At 50.7% G+C, this 19,845-nt stretch overlaps 2 protein-coding genes across 5 annotated transcripts; one reads left to right on the top strand and one right to left on the bottom strand.

The window, feature by feature from the left end:
• Window positions 1-3,553: 3,553 nt before the first annotated feature.
• DRAXIN (dorsal inhibitory axon guidance protein) lies at window positions 3,554-15,491 on the bottom strand. Its single transcript, XM_052691654.1, has 7 exons — window positions 15,291-15,491; window positions 9,728-10,203; window positions 7,948-8,132; window positions 7,319-7,430; window positions 6,879-6,968; window positions 6,592-6,681; window positions 3,554-4,489 (listed from the first exon to the last, which is right to left on the bottom strand). The coding sequence occupies exons 2-7, from the start codon at window positions 10,179-10,181 to the stop codon at window positions 4,377-4,379; spliced, it is 1,044 nt and encodes a 347-aa protein (XP_052547614.1). The 5' UTR covers window positions 10,182-10,203; window positions 15,291-15,491; the 3' UTR covers window positions 3,554-4,376.
• Window positions 15,492-15,704: 213 nt separating this feature from the next.
• MAD2L2 (mitotic arrest deficient 2 like 2) lies at window positions 15,705-19,829 on the top strand. Of its 4 annotated transcripts, none has more exons than XM_052691659.1 (9): window positions 15,705-15,767; window positions 16,971-17,022; window positions 17,188-17,306; window positions 17,497-17,568; window positions 18,207-18,307; window positions 18,430-18,524; window positions 18,641-18,714; window positions 19,064-19,156; window positions 19,319-19,829. In XM_052691659.1, exons 2-9 carry the CDS (start codon window positions 16,983-16,985, stop codon window positions 19,358-19,360), a joined length of 636 nt encoding a protein of 211 aa, XP_052547619.1. In that variant the 5' UTR covers window positions 15,705-15,767; window positions 16,971-16,982; the 3' UTR covers window positions 19,361-19,829. The 4 variants fall into 4 exon arrangements, 3 of the variants coding, with proteins under 3 accessions (XP_052547619.1, XP_052547621.1, XP_052547622.1); XM_052691661.1 differs by having other exon boundaries at window positions 15,728-15,787; XM_052691662.1 differs by lacking the exon at window positions 15,705-15,767 and adding an exon at window positions 16,060-16,633.
• Window positions 19,830-19,845: the final 16 nt, after the last annotated feature.

Below are 19,845 nucleotides of genomic sequence, written 5' to 3' on the forward strand. Positions count from 1 at the left end.
CAATGCAAAGCATTCATTTCCCCTTGTACAATGGAACTGCTTTACTTCATTTTGTTCATCAATGTATTGTGCAATTAATTCAGCCCTGTTTATTATATTCTGGGCTTGTATGTCACGGACTCAGGGGACTTAGAAATGCCTTAATGATCTCATGGATATGAAAACAATGAGAGCTGTGATAGGCATGATGCATTTGCACATCTCTCACACCTATTGGATCTAGACATCGGTTGTTTTTTATGTCTGCTTCGCTTTGCTCGTACCTTGTAAATTGCCTCTCTGTGCAAGCTGCTGCCTCTGTTCCCTTCCTTAGGCCTGATAGCTCAAAGCATCACAAACGTGGTGAGAAAGATAACAGCAAGTTAAAGACTGCGGGGAGAAGCAGATAACCCCGGAGGCTGGAAATAGGGTACAGAGATTTTCTTAACCAGACTGGTCCAGGTGAGTTCAGCTCACTGCAATTAATATCCAGCAATTAGCTGCTTTACATGAAAGATTTTGGTAGTATGCCTAGTGCAAATCAAGTTAAAACCTAATGCACAGCTATTTCCCTTCCTGGCAGCATGAAAGTGGGGCAAATAAGGCAGAATGCTTTCCTTTGCATCTTCAGGGTGCTGTACCTTTGGTGGGCAGGGTGATAGCAGCAGGGAAGTGCAGGCATTAGTACGGTTGCTCCTGCTCTCCTTATTTGGCCCACAGAGATGAAGGCAACCTCAGTGCTCACGGTTCTACTCTTCTTGCCACTCACTTGGGGTCTAGCCCAAAGATAACTGATGGCTGCAGCTGCCGTGGTATCTTTGAGCTGTGTCCTGCCTGCAGAGCCAAGAGCAATGAAAGCATCAGCTCTGCACAAATGCGTATGTCACCAATGGAGACCTTCTGAGTAAGCAGTGAGGAAGGGCATATAGAAGTTGTCCCGGCTCTGCAAACTCCCGTTTAGATCCCAGGGGGAAATCAGCATGCAGGAGCATCGTTTGGATTGAAGGGGACACTGAAGACATTTTGCAGTGCTGGAGAGAAAGCTCACTGCAAAACACATGGCAAGATGATGTGGGGAGTGGGGAGGGTTAACGTGGTACATTGTCAGATAAAGCTAAAAATTCCTTTCTAATCCCAGCAAAAAAGAGCTGCTCTTTTTACTGTTTTGCTAAAATGTAACGAGAGATTCTCTTGTGTAATTGAAGGATTACTTCAAGATTGGCTGATGCTCTAGAAAACACATGGACATGTCATAAATGAGTTTATGGGGAACATGTGATACTCAGAACAGTCACAGAAAAACAACAGCTCTCATTCCTCCAGACTGAAAGAATATATGTGAAAGCACTGTTTTCTTTATGTAGCAGAGCCTGTCTGGCACAGACACGAACAATTTAGTACAGCATGATTTGAAATTGAAGCACTTTCACACCCCATGGATTGACAACAGGGTAATTAGCAGGGGAGGGGGGGAAGAGAGGGTTTCAGAAAAACACCCCCCAGCTAAAATGAATGCGGACTATTACAGACCTGAGAGATAATGATTCCCAAGTGTTTTAATTTGTGCTTCCCCTCCTTGTCTCCCTTGCAGTCATCATTTTGGCAACTGCCAGCAACATCCCTCACACACTCAGCAGCATTCACAGAGCAGGCAGCTGCTGAGATGATTATGTCAAATCAGCACTCTGTCCTCTCTTTTCCACGTCTAATGATTCTCACCCTTGGAGAAGTGCTTTAAATGAGGTAGACACCTCTGGCTCATTGTGAGGCTGCTAAAAGCAGTAGCTGCAGAGCAGGACTTTGGGTGGGACCCTGTCATTCACCTGACTGCAATTATCTTTCCAAACGATTCCACAGAGCCCTGCTGGTCCTTTTTTGGGCCTGGCCCAAAGTCCTTTCTAGGCAGCAGAAAAATCTTCCAAGAGCTGTGGATTGAGCTCTCTGAGGGCAGGAGAGAAGCTGAGTTTGTATGCATTCTTAATTTGAGTTTCTCAAACAATCCACTGAGAAGAACACATAAAACAAGGCTTGCTTGACGTCGATCTCCCTCTGCCTTATTCAGAGCTAACGTCCCCAAAGGCAGAACTGTCACTGATTGCGTTGCAACTGGGAGATGCAGGGAAGGAAGAAGGGGAAATGTGCTGAATGTAACCTGGTGGTGCTGTTGCTGCCACTGCTGTCGTGCTGCTGAGCCAGCAGAGCAGCACTTAAAAGCTTTCCTGTGCTCAGAAGTGGGTTGGACTTGCACAAACATTGCCCCTGGGTTTTATGTCACGGGCTGATCCTGCGTTCTGTATCTTGGCACATTATTTACTCAACAGCTTTCATTTGCACTGCAGCCGTGAAGTCAGTAATACGTCTGGCGGAGACATAAATCAGGTTGCCTGATTCTGCTCACACTGCTGTGGCAGTGCTGCATGCTCTGCCCTGGCTGCTGCTCCTTTCTGCTTCCCCTCTGCAGCATCACAGTATGATTCAGAAAGAACAAGTCTCAGTCATGAGCTCTTCTACTGAAACCCCAATCTGAGCAATCAGTCCAATAATCTTGTAGCTCAATTTGTTATAATTAACTCAGTTTTCACTGTCCTTAGACATCTAACTAATCCGAGCAATTAAGAATCAGCTGTTCTCTATATTCAGAGTTAACAGTGGGCCTAAAGCAGAAAAAGCAAAGGGCCCCCTGTTGAAGTCTAAAACCTCTGGCTTAAAATTCAGACTTGCTTTTATTGCAGCAAAGTCTTGTTCAAAACACTGCCCAGAACCCTAGAAGGATACGGGGCACTGAATGCCTGCATCACCAAAGATAAAGATCCCTGCCAGATTTCCAGCTTTCTCTTACTTGCACTGTTCCAAACAGACTCAGCTCCGATATCAGGAAGCACTGCAATATCAAAACTTGGCTTTGATAAAAGACAGCGCGTGTGGTTCTTATTGCTGTCACACAGACCAGGATTTGAGAGCTCTGCAATTGACTGTGATCAATTAAAGCCTTTTTCCATTTGTGCTTTCACTGACAATAGCACTGGCAGAACCACCTACTGTTCTGCATCTGTGCTGAGGGAGGGGCTGCATTTCTCTCTCTGGGTTAACAAACTGCATCCCTGCTGCCACAGCATAGAGCTGTAGCCAAGCCACCATTCCTTACTCCAAATTTTTGGGCTGAGATTGTCGTGCTGTAATTAGAAATCAAAATAGCTCTGGCCAGATGAGCGTCAGGCTTTGCCTAAACCCTCCTTTCCAAATCCTCTGTGCATCTCCCAGCAATACAGGTGCATGAGGGTCAGAACTACTACTGAATGCACAGCGTAGTTCTGTAGTCATGACTGGGCAGCCATCACATCAGAGGCACAAACCTTAATGCCAAGAAGCACCTGGGTGAGTACACAGTGTGACACTATGAAACAGTGCAGAATGGGGACCTGCCTCTCCTAATGGCACACAGTGGGGTTTCGGGAAGCAGTGTAAAGAGGATTCTGCCCAAAGCACCAGGTTTACTATTTCTACTCCTCTGAGCCCCCCTGGCTCCTGCGCCATCCTCAGGTGCAGCTGAAGAAGCAGAAGGGTTCCACAAAGGGTATCTATCATAGCTTTATTTACACATCGTGGAAACACACATGCAACATGTCACAGGATTCACTACAGTGGAACAGCCTGTCCCTATCTCCTGTTACCAAAAACCTCGTTTTTGGCTCACTAGGAAAACTATCACTTCCCCAGAAAGCTCCTAAAAATAATCATTAAAAATAACAGACTTGGCAGGATAACTAATGAGTGAGGGCTGCAGGCAGGGATGTCTTGCCACATCCTTGCAGAAACCAGGTCATTCTATGGGAGCAGGAGAGAAGGAAGGAGTGGGAGTCAATGCTCTCAAAGAAGACAGGTAGGAAGTGGCAGCATGTAACTGCTGGGAGTACCAGTCTGTAGCAGTAAACAAAGGGGAGAAGGAGAGCTCTGTCAGGGGTCCCTTCTCACCCAGGCAGCTTCTGCTATCCTCTTTGTCTCCCTATAAGCTTCCAATTCTCTAAGAACCTCTGACCCTAAGGAGTGTCTGCCTTTCTTCTCAAGCAACTGTCGAGAGGGAAAGCTTAAGCTCCTGTGCCTCCTGACCTGAAGGATCTTTCCTATCTTGCCATCAGACTGGCAATCACGATCATCTCCAACTAACTGGGAGAGGGGGACCCAGAGGACGGGAATGTGCTGAGGGAAGGGAGGAGGAATGCAGTCCTGGTGTGGAGAAGGCTGAGACCACTCTAGAGTTAACGCCAGCCTCAGTTCTATTGGAGCCTGGCCTGCAGCTTCAATCATTCGCTTGACTTTTTCTCTAATCCTCACTGCTAGGTGTAGGCAGTTTGACTCCAGCTACCGAGCATCCAGGCAGGAGATAAAGTCCCACCCTCCTAAACGTTAATGAATGATCCCTGCTCTCCGTTGGCAGACTCAGGCTCCACACAGCGCCCTTTCCTTCGGGTCACTCTTCGGTTCCGGTGGAACTTGGCGTAGCAGCGTAGCCCTGTAAAAAAACAACAGCAAACAGCAGGCATGGTGAGAGGGTAAGGCTTCATTAAAGCAGTAACACTGAACACAGCTCCCAGCCTCAGCTCATAACAGAACCTGCAGCAGTGGGGCCGGTCCCAGCACTGGGAAGCCTAGGCTGTGTCAAAGGAGGTGGCAGATAGCCGCCCCGCGCAGGCAGGGCGCGTTGCTTGCTGCTGTTCTGCTTGGCTCACTGTTCTGGTCTGGGATTCATTGGCTCTGGCAGAAAGCTTCACTGGCTTTTTGAAATACCAATGAATTATCCCAATTGTTTCCAGTGATTTTATGGAAGCCCTGCTTGGTTTCCCCCTATTACTTCCCATTACTGTCTAAGTGAACTCTCCATCGGGAAATTACTACAGACATAATGTGCAGCACCGACGGCTGGGAGCTCCCCTTGCTATTTGTTTCTCTGAAGCTTCAAGAGAGGAGGGAAGAGACTGAAGTGCTATTACTGGGAGGCCTGATCCAAAGCTCACTGCTCATCTCCTTCACTTCATTTTGGATGCTAGAAATGCAGGCTCTGAAGGAAGCTACCAGAGATAGCATTGATGAATGCTTGGAGAAAAAAAATAGTATTTCATTTGTTAAAAAAACCTTCAGTACACGGTCTCCCGTAGCAGAGGAAGGCAATGGGGGCCTCTGGTCAGGTTAACTCCTCAGTTTCTGGTACTGATTTATCTTGTCATACCCCAGAGGCACTTGTCCCATCCTGGAGGTGCCCAAGGCCAGGTCAGATGGGCGGCCTGAGCTGGTGGGGGGCAATCAGCCCAGAGCAGGGGGTTGGAGCTCTGTGGTCTTTAAGGTTCCTTCAACTTAAGCCATTCTATGATTCTGCTGTCTGACTTTGTTCCAACTGAGGCAGGTGGGCCAGATGGAGGAAAGCCTACGTGCAAGCAATGCACATGAAAGTCTTGATTTTCAGTAGTCCAGGATCTGGTTATAGCAGTTCTTGGCAAGACCTGATTTGATCGTTCTCAAAACTGAAAATCTTTTTACTTCCAGAGCAGACAACAGATGCAACAGTGCCAGCACCCCCAGAGTGGGGGAGGTTGAGGATTTATGGCTGCAATAATGAGACAGCCCATAAACTGTCCTTGAGTACTTGTACACAGGAGACCCATCTGATGTCACAGGTCACTGAGCAGCATTTTGGAGTGCGTGTCCCTGGGCTGTGTTGAGACCAGGCTACCTTGAAGCTGAGTTTCTGCCCCTCATTACCAGCCCCCCCCAGGGCAGTTAGGCCTCCCAGGAAGAGAGCACTCAAGATCAGAGCTCTGTTCTTATCTAAACATCTTATCTGGACCCTACACCTCTGGGGATCTCTTTAGAGGATGCATATTTGGCATCAACACACAACTAGCTTAAACATAAAGCAGGGCCGCAGGCAGCGTTCATTAGGCTTGCAGAAAGACTTTTTCCTGGGTTAATCTATCACAACATCCTCACTGATGAAGGCCTTCCAGTATTCCATGACACAGCCAAGGTGAGAGCTATCACTTAACATTACAAATCCAGGAAAGCACTCAGTCAGCTGGGTGCACAAGGTGTCTGACCTGGTCAGAGTCACCAGTCCTTACACACAGGTCACTCAGCCCGGCAGGCAGCTTTGTTCTGACAGACAAGACCCAGTGCCTGGAGCTGGTCCTGAACGTGTTCAGACTGGAAGAGCGCTTTGCAACACCTTCCTAATGTCCCAGCTTACTGAGGGCTGCTGTAGATTCTCCAGAAATAATTTTAAGAAACCCAAGTCTGGGTCCTGCCCACACCTACTGAATTGCTACATATTCATTTGAAATTAACTCAGAAAAGCCACACGAGGCATAAAGTAACGTGAAGCAAGGGTAGCAGTACAGCGTCACATACAGTGTGTGGGACTTCAAAGCACCACTGAGTTGTTTATTTTCAGTGGCTTCTTCTGTTAGATATCAAGAGGGAACACAAGACATCCCAGGTGACTCACTGGTCACATTGCGAGGCGGCGTCAAGGAAAGGCCAGGAACAGCAGGGCTGCCTACAAACACTGCGCCCAGCCAACTCCTGAGACAGCAGGAAGCGGGGGAGCGAGGAGCTGCTCACCTTCTGTGCACATACAGTCATCGTAACATTTGTTGTTGAGGCCTCGGTTGTGTGGTTTGCAGAGGTGCTCACGCAAGTCACAGCAAGAGCCTGCAACGTAAGAGCATGGGTGAGCACGGCTGATTTCCTCCCTGCTAGGACTGCGGCAGTGCTACAGATGTTACCTTCCAACTGCCCTCTGCACACCGTTACTGAACAGCATCAAAATTAGGATACTTAGAGCGGAACTTGGGCTGGTCTGCAGCCATTTCTACAAACGTGACATTGGTCATCAGGCTCATCCTGACCTGGCAGGCAGTCAAGATGGTGGTCACACGGCTCCCCTTCTGCTGATGAGGTTTCATTTCCACCACTGGAGCTCTTACTGCGGCGTTTCTCTGTGGAAAAGAATTGGCGCTGGTAGAAAATATCACACTGCCGTTTATATTCTGGAGACTAAGGTGAAACAAAGCCCCAGACTTCAGGAGTTTGAGTTCTGAACCCTTATAGTTCAGTCTCCTCTCTACTTCTCAGCCTTCCACCCAATCATTTTTCCTTTCCTCTCAAACTATCCGCCCAAAATGAGAAGTGTGTTGAAGCAGAGCATAAATACAGTCAGTTTTTTCTCTTTCCCCACTACAATGGCCTCTTATCCCTCAGCACATCTGCCAACGCTAATCATAGGCCAAGACTTACAGGATGACTTTTAGGAAAGAGGATGGTGAGCTGAACAGGGTGAGTTTAGCACCTTTCTTTTTAGCTGACGGCCACATTTCTGGTTTGAGGTCCTCATAATCTGTCCAGTCAAAGAGTGCCATATCTAGGGTGGGCATCACATCCCCGTCTTGCCTGAGGCGGGCCTGCAAACCACAAGATACCAAAGAGACAATGGATTATACTTCTGTAGTGACACTGAAGCATTTGTCAGTTTTCCTCATGCTTTCAGACCTTAAGGCTTTGTAATTCCCCCCCACACACATCCCCACCTTGTCCACCGGGGGTTCTTAGTATCATGTTTAGAAAGGAAAAGCTTTCTCTTGTCCCAGCTAAAATCAAGAGGGAAGCTTTCACTGCTTCTTTGTGGGGCAGGAAGGCCAGCAAGGAGCATCAGAACATGCTGCCCCTCCAGCCAAGGGCTACTACTGCATCTCTGCTCCTTGAAGCCAAATGGAGATGGCTAGCTAAGGGAGAAGGAGGGCAGGGAAGAGAAGGGACTGAAGGAGCAGCTTTTGGGGTGTCTCCAAGATAGAGAGCTGCTTCTGAGTTTGGTGGTAGGCAAGCACTTTCCTCTAACTGAAAAAGAAGAAACTGGAGCTTAGCTGCAGGAGATTGCTGTCTGCATCAGAGCTGCAGTGCAGGTACCAGTGGTCTCTTTACCTGTGACCGCGGCGACGTGGCTGGAAGCACAGGGGGCTCTTCAGTGGAAACGACCAGATCCAGTGCAGTGAAGGGAAGCACGGCGGGGGTCGGGCTGCTCGCTTCCTCTGCCTGCAGGTTTTGAAACTGTTGCTCGAAGCTTTCAGGTTTCTTGTACAGGGAGCTCGGCCCAACAGCAGCCTTCCCTGCAGAGGACAACAGGTAAAAGCATGAGCTTTGTCGTCCCTTTCCTCTCTGCACGCCATGGAAAAATGCAACTTAAAGGAATCTTTGATTCCATCCAGCCACTGCCTTGTTTTCTACCACCCTGAGACCAGTGTCAGTCAGTCCCAACCTATCTGCACCTTGATTCTTACACACTGAGGTCACAGTATCTTCAAGAAGGTGCACTTCTGTATTTCTCATGCTTAAGAATCAATGGATTTCTTCCTAAAGAAAATGCAAATCTCCAAGACTTCTTGAAGCTGTGGGTGTAGCAAGCCAATTCTTTTGGGAATCATCCTTGTTGGCTGGTCTTGGGAATACAAAAAAAAACATTTTTAGAGCTGCTGCAAATTCCTGAAACACATCCTTACCTCATTTTAAGGGTGGGTAATTCCTATCTAACTCGTCAGAACCTCCCAAACTTGAAATGAAAGAACTTCATAACCTGACCCATGCTTTTGCAAAGACTTAATTTCATTGTAGACCTTAGGTTAAGCCAAAGGTACTGGGCCTGTTTTGCAGTCTGCAATTAAGGCTTCAAGCCAGCTTTGTTGCACGCTCTTTCTATATTGCTTAATGTGAGCTGTTCAGTCAGTCCCCTGAGAAAACAACAGAGCTCTTCTTACTGATGCAGGGAGGAGTGATAGCTGGAAGGCAGGGAGACTGACACCCAACTTGTCAAATGGTGCAGATGGGCACGGAGTGCCTGGCTTTAAGAGCACTACAGATTTACTGCTGTGAGGGCACCGTAGTGCAGGCACCACAAGCTGACCTGCGGAGGGAAGCAGCCCCAGTCAAAAACTTTTAGCAACATTTCTAACAGTGCTGTCACGTAATTAGAGCAATCTCACATGTGAAAAAGTTAGATTTTTCACAGTTTGCCATAAACTCAGAAGAATGCAAGTTGTGATGGGAAGAAACTGATCTTCAAGCTAAGTAGGCTTTTTTAATTATTATTTCCAGTTCTTGTCATGTTTTGAAGTCAGTGGAGAGATTGAGCACGGCTTGGTCTTTTTTCATCCTGAATTGAACTGTTTGCTTAAAAAAAAAAAAAAGCAACAACAAAGGAGGCCACCCCAAACCAACCCCCCCCGTCCAGGGCTTCCAGCGCTCTCCCCTATAAGGCAAACAAGGTCATTTTCAGAAAATTGCAGCCAGCAGTACAAACCTCCAGTTCTGGAGTTGCCTTTTTTCTTGTGCCTCTTTTGTTTGGCAGATTTCTCCCCAGAGCAGGCACACACCCCACGCTCTCCGCACACTCATGTGGCTCAACCACAGCTACATCTTCTTGCCCTCATTACAAGTGAGCCAACAGCCTCCTCTTGAACCTCAAATCATAGAACGGTTGGAGTTGGAAGGGACCCTAAAGGCCATCAGGTCCAACCCTGCACTGAGCAGGGACACCCACAGCTCCATCAGTGCTCACAGCCCCATCCCCTGACCTTGGGTGCCTGCACCACCTCTGTGGGCAGCCTGTGCAGTGCCTCACTGCCCTCACTGCAGAACACTTCTTCCTTCTATCCAATCTAATTGCCCCCTTGTACTCTGACACCAGTTCCCCTTGCTCCCCTCATACCTCTGTGGTGTTTCAGCCTGTCCCTGCGGCTGTGCCGTCGCTGCTCTCGGTTCTGCTTCTTTCCTCTCTCAGACCCAGGGGACTGATTCTCTGGGAGCTCAAAGCCCAGGAACACATCCTTATCCTTATCCTTATCCTGTTTCAGTGCTGCTGGCTGGCCAGGTGGCACCAGCTCCTCCACGGCTGGAGCTCCGCTGCCCACTCGGAAGGCCTCTTCCCCGGCTGGTTGCCCTCTGGCAGGCAGGGCAAGGACCCTTCCTTTCTTGGCCAAGCCATGCTTGTGCTGGTGCCCACTCCTGGGATGCTGAAGCCACATCTCTTGGTTCTGAAGGTGGTTGTTGTTCTCATTTTTGAGCTTCATGTCAGTGTCCAGGGAGATGGCAAAGGTGATGTCAGAAAGAAGCAGCACACACAGGAAAAGAGACGGAGGGAAGAAGGTGGGAGAAGCTGCCATAATCCTGGGGCCTCTGTGTCACCTGCAATTAAAATCAACAGCGACAACACGAATGAAGCAACCAACTTCTAGGAACCGTAAGGGCAACCAAAATTCAACTCAGACACTTGAGATGTCCAGATGTCATCCAAAAAGAGTTGGATGAGAGTTTCTCCCTCCTTGGTTATCTCCTGTGCCAGCCAGGCTTACAGCAGCTGAGACCCACGTGCAGGGCCTGCAGGGATAAGAGGTCCCAGTTTCATGTGCAAATGAGGGCCATCAATCAGCGGGACGCTTCCCTTTGATGGCTGAGCAGCCCCCTGCCCTCCCACTCGCTGCCTGCCATCTGAGGGCTGCACAGCACCAGCTGTCGGCGGGGCACTCGGCTGCCACGTTGGCATCCTCAGCCTGCCTGGCAGCGGCCCCCAGCACAGCTGGTTTCCTTGCAATGAAGATGTCAAGACGAACAGAACCGGAGGCAGATGGTGGCTTCGCAGGACCAGCAACAGCGAGAGCCCTGAGCAGCTCAAGGCGTGGACGCACACACTGCCTGAACGCGGGCAAGGAAAGAGACAACGCAGAATGGTTTGGGCTGCGTCTCTGCAGTGTGGCGGAAAAAGAAATCTGCTGCTGTCAGCAGAGCAGGGGATGCTGGTCAGGGGGCAGGAAGGCGAGCTGAACGCCCTATGGCTCGTCCCACTGCTCTCCCTGAGCCTGCAAACTCGTCCCACCTGCACTCGTCCCACCAAGTTGACACCTGCACAGGGAGGGCAATCCAAGCTCAGAGGACACTGAGACCAAAACTCAGAGCATTTTCATCCATTCTGCTTCAGTGGGGGATTTTCACAGGTCTTTTTTCATCCCTGTGTTTGTGTTATGAATGTGGCCTTGGGACATTGCACTGGTTACAGACTTCTCTAGCTTAATTCTTCTTTCCCTGCCCTTTTGGTAGCTTTCCTGGACTGTTCCTCTCGATCTGGGCAGCTCAACCCCCTCCACCAACCTCTCCTGTACCCCAGGCCTCAGTTGCCACTCATAGCCATCGTTCTGTTCACCACGTGATCCTCTCTGTTGCCTAATTGCAATGGCTTGCGCTCCTTCCTCCAGCTGCTCTGCTGCTCCATGTCACCTGTGAAGGGGGGCACGCAATTCTGCTCAACTACGCATCAGCAGATTCTTCCTCTGCAAGATGCATCTCTGCTATTGCTTAGAGACCGGGAGCAAACTTTCAGTCTGCATCTCTGGAGAGAAGCAGGCAGCACAGAGGGCTTTCCTTCCATGTAGGGTGTGAAAATCAAGTCCTTCCACTGGCCACAAAGCCAACGAAGTGTGAGGTGAGGGCTGATCCGGGAGCTGCTCATTTCCTGCAGGCGTAGTGCTATGGAATAGCATTTTATTGACAGCTACCTGGGACAAAGGAAAACCAGACTGACAGCTAAATATATTATCAAAGCACCTCCAGTTCCTGCTTCTCACCAATGTAACAAATAGCAGCCAAGCAAAACCCAAACCCTGCATCTGCAGCCTTTGTCTTTTTGAGGGATTTTCTCTGTAAGAACCGGCACAGACCAGCTGGATCAAGGCATCACAGAACAACCCAGAGAGCTGCAGACAGCATCTTACCTTTTCATCTATAGGCAAAACGGCAGGAGGAGAGAAAAAGTGCAAAGAGAATGGAAGGCAGCGCCTTCAGTCTCACTCACAGACAGCGGCGCTTTGATAACGAACCTGACAGACACATTAGCCACAATTCTGCTTTCCAGCAGGAGCCAAAGAACAGCTCGATGCTGTGGTGCTGCTCCTCAGCTTCCAAATGCCTCTCAGGACCCCAGCCCACAGCAGCAGCCAGCCCAGGGCGTGGGGACGCAGAGCAGAGCAGCATTCTCACTGCTGATGCACCTGTTCTGCAACAGATGTTTTTACCCAGGGCAGAATTTCCTACGCAGAAATAAACGCGTATCAAGTCCAAAATTCATCCTCTTCTGAGGGGTGGTACTTCAATAAAGGAAACAGCCCAAGCACTCACCAAGCTGGCTGCTCCTGCAGCTCTCCCCAGCACCACATCTGTGTCCTCCTTACTTCAGCCAACACTTTGCGTGCTTCCTTTGTGCACCCCCAGGATTATCAGCCACCTACTTCTCAAGGAAGCAAATCTGCCTATTGACGTGAAAATGTGTAAAGCAAAGATAAGGCCGTGGAGCTACCTGGGGTGCGAGCTCAGGGCTGAGAACGAGTTGCAGAGCTGTCTCTCAGTTAACACTTCTGATCTATTTTGGGTTAGCAGCGGATGGTCAGAACCCTGTAAGAGAAATTATGTTGTTTGGCATCTTGGGGAACTTCCCCGTGGGCAGCCCTTTCTCTGGACTCACAGATATTATTACTATTGCTCTGCTCTCAGCTTGTAATCCTGCAAGGCAGACGTGGACTGAATGGATACACAGAAACTCATGGTTTTTTTCTCCCTGTAAATGCAGCTCTGTCAGCCTGGTGTGGAAAAAAAGGCTGTGATGCTGCCACTGCTGCATTGGTTCATTCACTGCATGCGTTCATTCATGCATCTCACTGAAGCTACGATACATGAGAGCCTTGGCTTTAAGTCGTCACCCATGTTCTTCATGACACAGCAGAGAGGAACAGAACACTTCAATCCAGAAATGCATGTCAAGTTCCTTTATCACTCCTTTATCACTCCAGATCACAGATGATGCAGTTTTTATGCTCAAGAGCTGAACCAACCCAGACCCAAGCATGTCATCTGGGACGCACTTCTCCTTGGCTCTGATAAGATCAGACTTTGGCAGCAGTGCATAAAGATTTCCTGGACTCCAGACAACCCCAGGCAGCAGACAAAGCGTGTGCTCATCTACACGAGCGCTGTGTGTATGTGCATGTGTGGCACAGATGATGGACAATAAACCCAGCTTCGTGTGCCAGGCTCCCTGCAAATAAGGAGCCACTGGGTGATGGATTGGCTTGGGAAGGCCTGCAGCAGAATGGCCAGGGTAGGTTCCATGGTAGCCGACGTGCAGAGAGCTGGCTGGAGCCAGGAGGATGGCATTGTACAGATAAATGAGATTTCCCTTCCCTGCTGGGTCTCATTCCATCTGGTTTTCTGTTTCTGGAGGCAAATGCTGGGAAGCTTCACACACAGTCTGCCAAGAGAAGACCCTCCCATTTCAAAGGGGTCCCCCCAGCTTTCCAGGGTCTCCAAAAGCAGATGGGAAATTCTGAATGCACCCTCGTCTTTTCCTCCCCTAGGCACACGTAATTTCACTTTGCTTGCACACTTGCACACTCGCTTTAATGAAGGATAACTTTATAAAGGGACGACAGAGCAGTCAAGTCTGCAGCTCACTGCTCTTCTGGGTCAAAGCTGTCCTCCTTTTGCAGGTTGCCTGCATCCATTGTCACCTCTCCTCCCAACCTACCTCTCAGATTCATCTGACTTCATATCTTCTTCACCCATCCTGACTGGGAGACGTGTTCCTTCTGCAGATATTCAGGCTGGGTGAATCCCACAACACCACCCTTTGAAACATCTGTTTTTTCCTTTTGCTTGTTGCTTTCTCTTTCTGCCATCACCAAGCACTCTCTGCTGCCGGGAGGACCACAGTCACGTTTGCTCTGTGCACCGATTGCAAATGGCAGCACGAAAATCATGGTTCGGGTTGGAAGGGAGCCTTAAAGGTCCAACCTCTGCAGTGAACAGAGACACCCACAGCCCCATCAGCGCCCAGAGCCCCGTCCAGCTTAAACACAAGACAGGACACAGACTGAAGCTTGCAGAGGGTTCAGCAGAGCTGTAGGCACCTCCACAAAACACCTCCCCGAGGCAACCTGCATTCAGCAAGTTCACCCCAAATGCCCCTCATTCCCCATTAGTGAAGGGCTGGGTTTTGCTGCCCAGGTGATCCCAGCTGTGCCCCGTTTCCCTGGTGCCTACCCGCAGAGTGCATCCCTTGGAGCAGGGAGCGCAGCCCAGGGGACAGAGCCGCTGTTTTGAAGTGGAATGAATGAATATGCAGTACCCTCTGCTCCGCTCCCCTCCGGGACCTCTCGGAGCGGCTGACACAGCCATCACAGGCGACCCGCTATCAAACAGAGCCTCCCCTGCCCGATAATGAGATTAAAATAGCAATGAGTCTGAGATTAGCATCTGAGATACAGTCGCTTGCTGTCAGCGCAGCGGAGAGGACTCTCCGGCTTCCCTCACAATGCCCGGTGACAAATGAAACGCGATCAATAGCAGAGCTCATCGCTCAGCCAGAGGAAAGCACCGCCGGTGGGACGGGAAAAGAGGGGCACAGTGACACGGGGAGGTGTGGGGTCACCGCCCTGGGAGGTGTTCAAGGAAAGGGCACAGCATGGATGGGTTGGGGTTGGAGTTGATCTTAGAGCCCGAACGAGTCCGTGATTCTGAGATTTGGCCCCGTCCCCACCGCGATGTGTCCCCGAGCAGCGCAGCGCCGGGCTGCACTGCCTTCCTCCTCTCTGTGTCATCCTCACTCTGAACCCGAACGCGTGGGACGAACGTTTCCTGCAAAAGACAGGAGATGGAAACACAGAACCGTTTCCACTGAGGCTGACGGCCGGCTCCAGGTGTGAATCGGATAAACGTCACTTACAAACCCCACATGATGAATTGCCGGCCGCAACGAGCCGTTAAGCCATGCCAAATTGATTTAATTCACAACCAAGATCTCACTTTTGGCAAAGCAAGAAACGCAGAGAACGACCCGCGGGCACTCGGGGGAACGCGAACACACAATGCCACGGAGGGAGCAGCTCCCTTCGCCCTTCGGCCACTTCACGGAGCGGTGCGGGCGCTCAGCGGCTCCCGGCGAGGGGAACCGCGCCTCTGTCCGGAGCCGAGAGGGGAAGAGCCGCCCGGCAGGGCAGCGCTCAGCACCGGCCGACGCAGCCCGGACTCGGGGGAGCCGCAGAGCGGGGCTGCTCCGCCAGCACGGTGACAGCGGGGGCGGCTCGGGAGCAGGCTGCCCCCATCCCCACCGCTTCCCAAAGCCGGCGGTGCCGGGATCCCCGCAGCCTTTGTCTTCTCCCGGTGAAAGTGCCCCCGTACCTAAGAAGCAAAGGGAAAGCGGCTCAGCGGAGCGGCCCCCCGGTGCTTACCTGTGCTCGGCTGCCGGTGGGCAGAGCAGGGCAGGGCTGTGCCGGGGTACGGGTGTGCGGACCGAGGAGGACGAGGAAAAGGAGAAGGAGGAGGAGGAGACGCGCGGAGGCAGTGGGGGAATGCGCGGCCGGAGCGGGGACGCCGGGACCCCGCGGGCTGCGGGGCGGTGGGAGGGGCGCGGGGTGCCCGGGGCGGGGACGCGCGGAGCGCTGCGGGGGTGCGCGGCTGTGCCCGGGGCATCGTGCGGAGAGGGGGGAGATTGAGAGGGAGAGCCGACAAAGGCGGGGACAAAGGCGGGGGGACCCCGCAACCCGCGCGGCGGAGACACCGCGGCTGCAGCCGGGACCCCGCGGGGAAAGCGGGCGGCGAACCGCGCGGCAGCGGCAGGGCGCGGTCCTCCCGCCGCAAGGGGGCGCTACGGCCGAGGTGACGTCACACGCCTGCGCCGCCAACAGCGCCGGGCCGGGAGAGCTGCGGTACGGGAGCGGTAACGGCGGTGCGCGGCTGAGAGCGGCGTGATGGGGGCGCGGAGGGGCGCGGCGAGCGGGCTGTGCTGAACGTGAGGCGGCCCGGGGGGAAGGAGGTTGGAGGCAGCCCTCGCTGTGTCGGCATGGCGGGGCCGTTCCTCCGTCCTCAGCTCTGGCGGGAGGCTGCGGAGAGCTGGGCTCGGCTCTGCTCCGGGTCGCAGCGACGACGGGCCAGAGAGTGCGGCCTTAAATTGCAGCACGGGAGGTGCAGGGTGGATGTTAGGGAAGGTCTGCGCTCAGAAGGAGCAGGGATGTGCTGGCACAGCCGCACAGGGAGCGGTGGGGTCACCGTGCATGGTGGTGTTCAGTGAGATGAGGCACTGAGGGATGTGGGCACGGTGGGTTGGGTTGGACTGGATGATCACAGAGCTCTTTTCCAGCCTTAATGCTTCTAAGATTTTGCTTAGAGAAAGATAGAAGCTGTTACCTCCCTATTTTGTGAAATAATTCATTAGAGATCTGAAAACCACGTCTCCTTGCAGCTGGAGCAGCTTGGCAGTCGGTAACTAAGCAGCTGATAGGAGCAAGCAGGGCTTGAGAGCTCCGTGTAAGGCATCTGTGTTCCTGGTGGAGCTGGAGGCATTTAAGAACACGTCAGTGGTGGTCTGCATGCACACAAAGAGGATGACAAAAATAATGAAACACTGAAACTTACAATCAGCAGTTCTGTATGTTGCAGCCTAAAATACACACGAGATACCGACCTGTTGGGATGCTGAGCTCCAGCTGCTTGATTCTTTGATACACAGTGCTCCATTTGGCCACTGAATGTGCTGCCCTTGTCACAGATTCCTGCAGGACAGATTCCACATTAGGTGAATGATCTGGTGGCTTGGGGTTTGTGAGGAGCAGGGGAGTATGTGGGATGTGGAGTCAGTGGGAAGTGTAAATCCTGCCCTGAACGAGAAGAGAAGCGCGCAGTGTGAGCAGTGAGACAGAACACGAAAAGATGCTGTCTTCATTTTTTGCACTACTGGTGATTTTTGATCACGAGCTTGAATCTGTCACAGTGAGCGCCTTGGGTTTGTGTACATGTGCTTGTCACTGAGCTCAGAGAGCAGCTTGTTGGCATCAGGGAGGTGAAGCGATCCCTCAGCTGTGTTAAGACCATAAAAGCCAGAGGATAAACATTCTTCTTGTGCTGCTTTTCAGGTTCTGGGCAAGATGACCACGCTCACACGACAGGACCTTAATTTTGGGCAAGGTAATGTGTTTGTGCTGCACTGAGAACTGGACGCCTGCAGGATGCTCCAGCCCTAAACTTCCCTCAGCTAGGAAGGAGACGAGATGTGTGCTGGTGTCTTTAAAAACGTCCTATGAATATGGTATTGCTCTGCAACCTTCAGCATCTTTTACTTCTGTTTTTCAGTTGTTGCAGATGTTCTTTCAGAATTTCTAGAAGTGGCCGTTCATCTCATCTTGTACGTTAGAGAAGTTTACCCTATTGGGATCTTTCAGAAGAGGAAAAAATACAACGTGCCCGTCCAGGTAGGAGACCTTCATGGAGGTCTCACAGCACGAGCAGATTGTGGCCGACAGTAGCAGAGTGCTTCCCCTGCTGCGTGCAGGATGTAACACAAAGGCAGGCTCCCTAGGAAATAGAGATCTTGTCTTTAGATCTCTCAGCGTTGTCCTGGTTGGCATCAGAACACAGCTCTGTTTGCTCTCTTTGCTACAGATGTCCTGCCACCCAGAGCTCAATCAGTACATCCAGGACACGTTGCACTGTGTAAAGCCACTGCTTGAGAAGGTATGATCTTACCATGGACCTGTGCTGGGCAAATGTACTGCAAGTGATTTAGATAGAAAATAAAAGAATGTAAATACTGCTCTCATCTCAAAATGTTTATTTATGTACTTGCCATACACAATATACTTGCTTTTAAAGTTACTAATGGAGAATAAAAACATTCTTAATTCTTCCTTGCAGTCAAGGCATGCTGCTGAACGCTGGCATTCAGTTTGCTTCTAATGCATAAACATGAGGATCAGTCTCTGTATTTTCAATAAGCCCATCCTACACGTGAACTTAAATGTGTTCAAAAGCAGAACGTTGAGTTGAAGCATCCATCTGGCAGGAGAACAGTTAAGAGTGCTGTGCTGTAAGCCAGAAAGCAAAGGTGGTTTGAACACAAGCTTTTATGAGAGAAAAGTGTGACCACACGTCACGTTGCAAACCTTGCTGCCACCCCACATCCTGCATTCTCTTCTCTCTGCAGACATCACACTGCATGTAGAACCTGGCAGTAGGACAGGGCTCAAGGTTTGGATAACTGCTGGCACTGCTCCACAGCAGATAAACGTACTCTACCAGAAGTGAAGCTAACTGGGGGCAGAAGACAGCTTGTTTTAAGGAAGGGCCTTCTCTAACTGCAGTTATTCTTCCAGAATGACGTGGAGAAAGTTGTAGTTGTAATCCTGGATAAAGAGCACCACCCAGTGGAGAGATTTGTCTTCGAAATCACCCAGCCGCCCCTGCTTTCCATTAGGTAAAGATTCCATTCCCATGCTTTCTCACAGCATCCAACCCCCGTGTCCTTAGAGATGTTCTGGAAGATGCTCCAGGCCCCCGTACTTTGCTTTGTGCCACTAACAACTGCTGTCTCAACAGTTCAGAGTCCTTGCTGTCCCACGTGGAGCAGTTACTGCGTGCCTTCATCCTGAAGATAAGCGTGTGTGATGCTGTGCTGGACAACAATCCCCCAGGTAAGCAGGTGCACACAGCCCAGTGACATGGATCTGTTCTGTGGGAGGTGATTACAGGCAGTGTCTGAGCCTCTGTTGGTCGTCCCCTGATCTGCAGCCTGCCCTTTCTCTTACAGGCTGCACCTTCACAGTTCTGGTTCACACACGAGAGGCGGCTACACGCAACATGGAGAAGATCCAGGTGATAAAGGTAAGTGGTATCTTTGGCTGCCTTGTCACAGGCAAGCTGCAAAGACTGGAATTGAAGAATTCTGGATTCAGTGAGGTTAAGGGCTGCTAGATGGCTAGCTTTTACATGATGCATTTCATGGCTTTGCTTTGAATGTGTTACAGTTTGCACTGGTGAGGTGACTGAGCACTTCTACCACACACCAGCTGCAGGCAGTAGCTGCTTTGATGCCTGAATTAGACTGTGCCAATACTTCCTGCACAGTGCCATCCCCATCACTTCACGTACTGACCTAGCACTGAGAAAGTGAGCTCACCTTCTGGGGCTGCTCACCCCTCTGTACATAAAGCTCCTTGTGTTCCTGCCCTAGGATTTCCCATGGATTCTTGCTGATGAACAGGATGTGCACATGCACGACCCCCGGCTTATCCCACTGAAAACTATGACTTCTGACATCTTAAAGGTGAGCAGAGCATTCTGGCCTGAGAGGTGGCTGAAACTACATGTAGTGTGAAGACTTCTCATATTAAAACAGGAAACCTTGTTAATGAGGGGAGGTGCAAACTCTTCAGACTGTTCTCCATCTGGCTATCAAGCAGAAACTGATACTTGTTTTGTCCTCCAGATGCAGCTTTATGTAGAAGAACGAGCCCACAAAGGCACCTGATTTCAACTCTTCCTTTTCTTCAAGCCTCATCAGATCTTCCAGCGGAGTAAGATCTCTCACCAACCATACCTTGATAGCCCAGCCTCCTCAGCTGGCCTTCTGGATGAATGTAGAGCAGCTGCTGCCTCTTTATTTCAAGTGCTCTTACCAGTGTATATAGAACTGACTTGGAATGTGGAGCCAGAGCCTGTTCCCATGTACACTCATGTGTGAGAGTGAGTAGAGGTTTCATTACAGTAATCCCTGGGGTAGGATACAGCTGACTGCGGTCGGCTCCTTGTACAAATCCAGTTCTTGCCTTAAACAGGACATCTCCATTGCACACTGGTAGTGCTAACCAGGGATCTGCTGTGTGCTCCACTAGAGCAATGGTCTGATACCATGCGCGAGTGAGGCCTTATGTAGCATCTGTCCACTGTGACTGTCCCAAGTAGTCTTCAATAAATATCAAGTTTTACTCCAGTTGAAACAGGCTCAGTTCTGTC

Source organism: Tympanuchus pallidicinctus, unplaced genomic scaffold, assembly GCF_026119805.1.
Source record: "Tympanuchus pallidicinctus isolate F22 unplaced genomic scaffold, pur_lepc_1.0 scaffold29, whole genome shotgun sequence".
In the NCBI taxonomy this organism is placed as follows: domain Eukaryota; kingdom Metazoa; phylum Chordata; class Aves; order Galliformes; family Phasianidae; genus Tympanuchus; species Tympanuchus pallidicinctus.

What these genes read in the sequence shown, in the direction of transcription:
- DRAXIN (XM_052691654.1), bottom strand. Translation starts at nt 10,181, where the DNA reads ATGGCAGCTTCTCCCACCTTCTTCCCTCCGTCTCTTTTCCTGTGTGTG. An exon ending in CAGGCTGAAACACCACAGAG is followed by an intron (nt 8,133 to 9,727) that starts GTATGAGGGGAG and finishes TGTCCTCTGCAG; the next exon opens with GGAAGGCTGCTGTTGGGCCG. An exon ending in CCATCTTGACTGCCTGCCAG is followed by an intron (nt 6,682 to 6,878) that starts GTCAGGATGAGC and finishes CTTACGTTGCAG; the next exon opens with GCTCTTGCTGTGACTTGCGT.
- MAD2L2 (XM_052691659.1), top strand. Translation starts at nt 16,983, where the DNA reads ATGACCACGCTCACACGACAGGACCTTAATTTTGGGCAAG. An exon ending in GGACCTTAATTTTGGGCAAG is followed by an intron (nt 17,023 to 17,187) that starts GTAATGTGTTTG and finishes TCTGTTTTTCAG; the next exon opens with TTGTTGCAGATGTTCTTTCA. An exon ending in TAAAGCCACTGCTTGAGAAG is followed by an intron (nt 17,569 to 18,206) that starts GTATGATCTTAC and finishes TTATTCTTCCAG; the next exon opens with AATGACGTGGAGAAAGTTGT.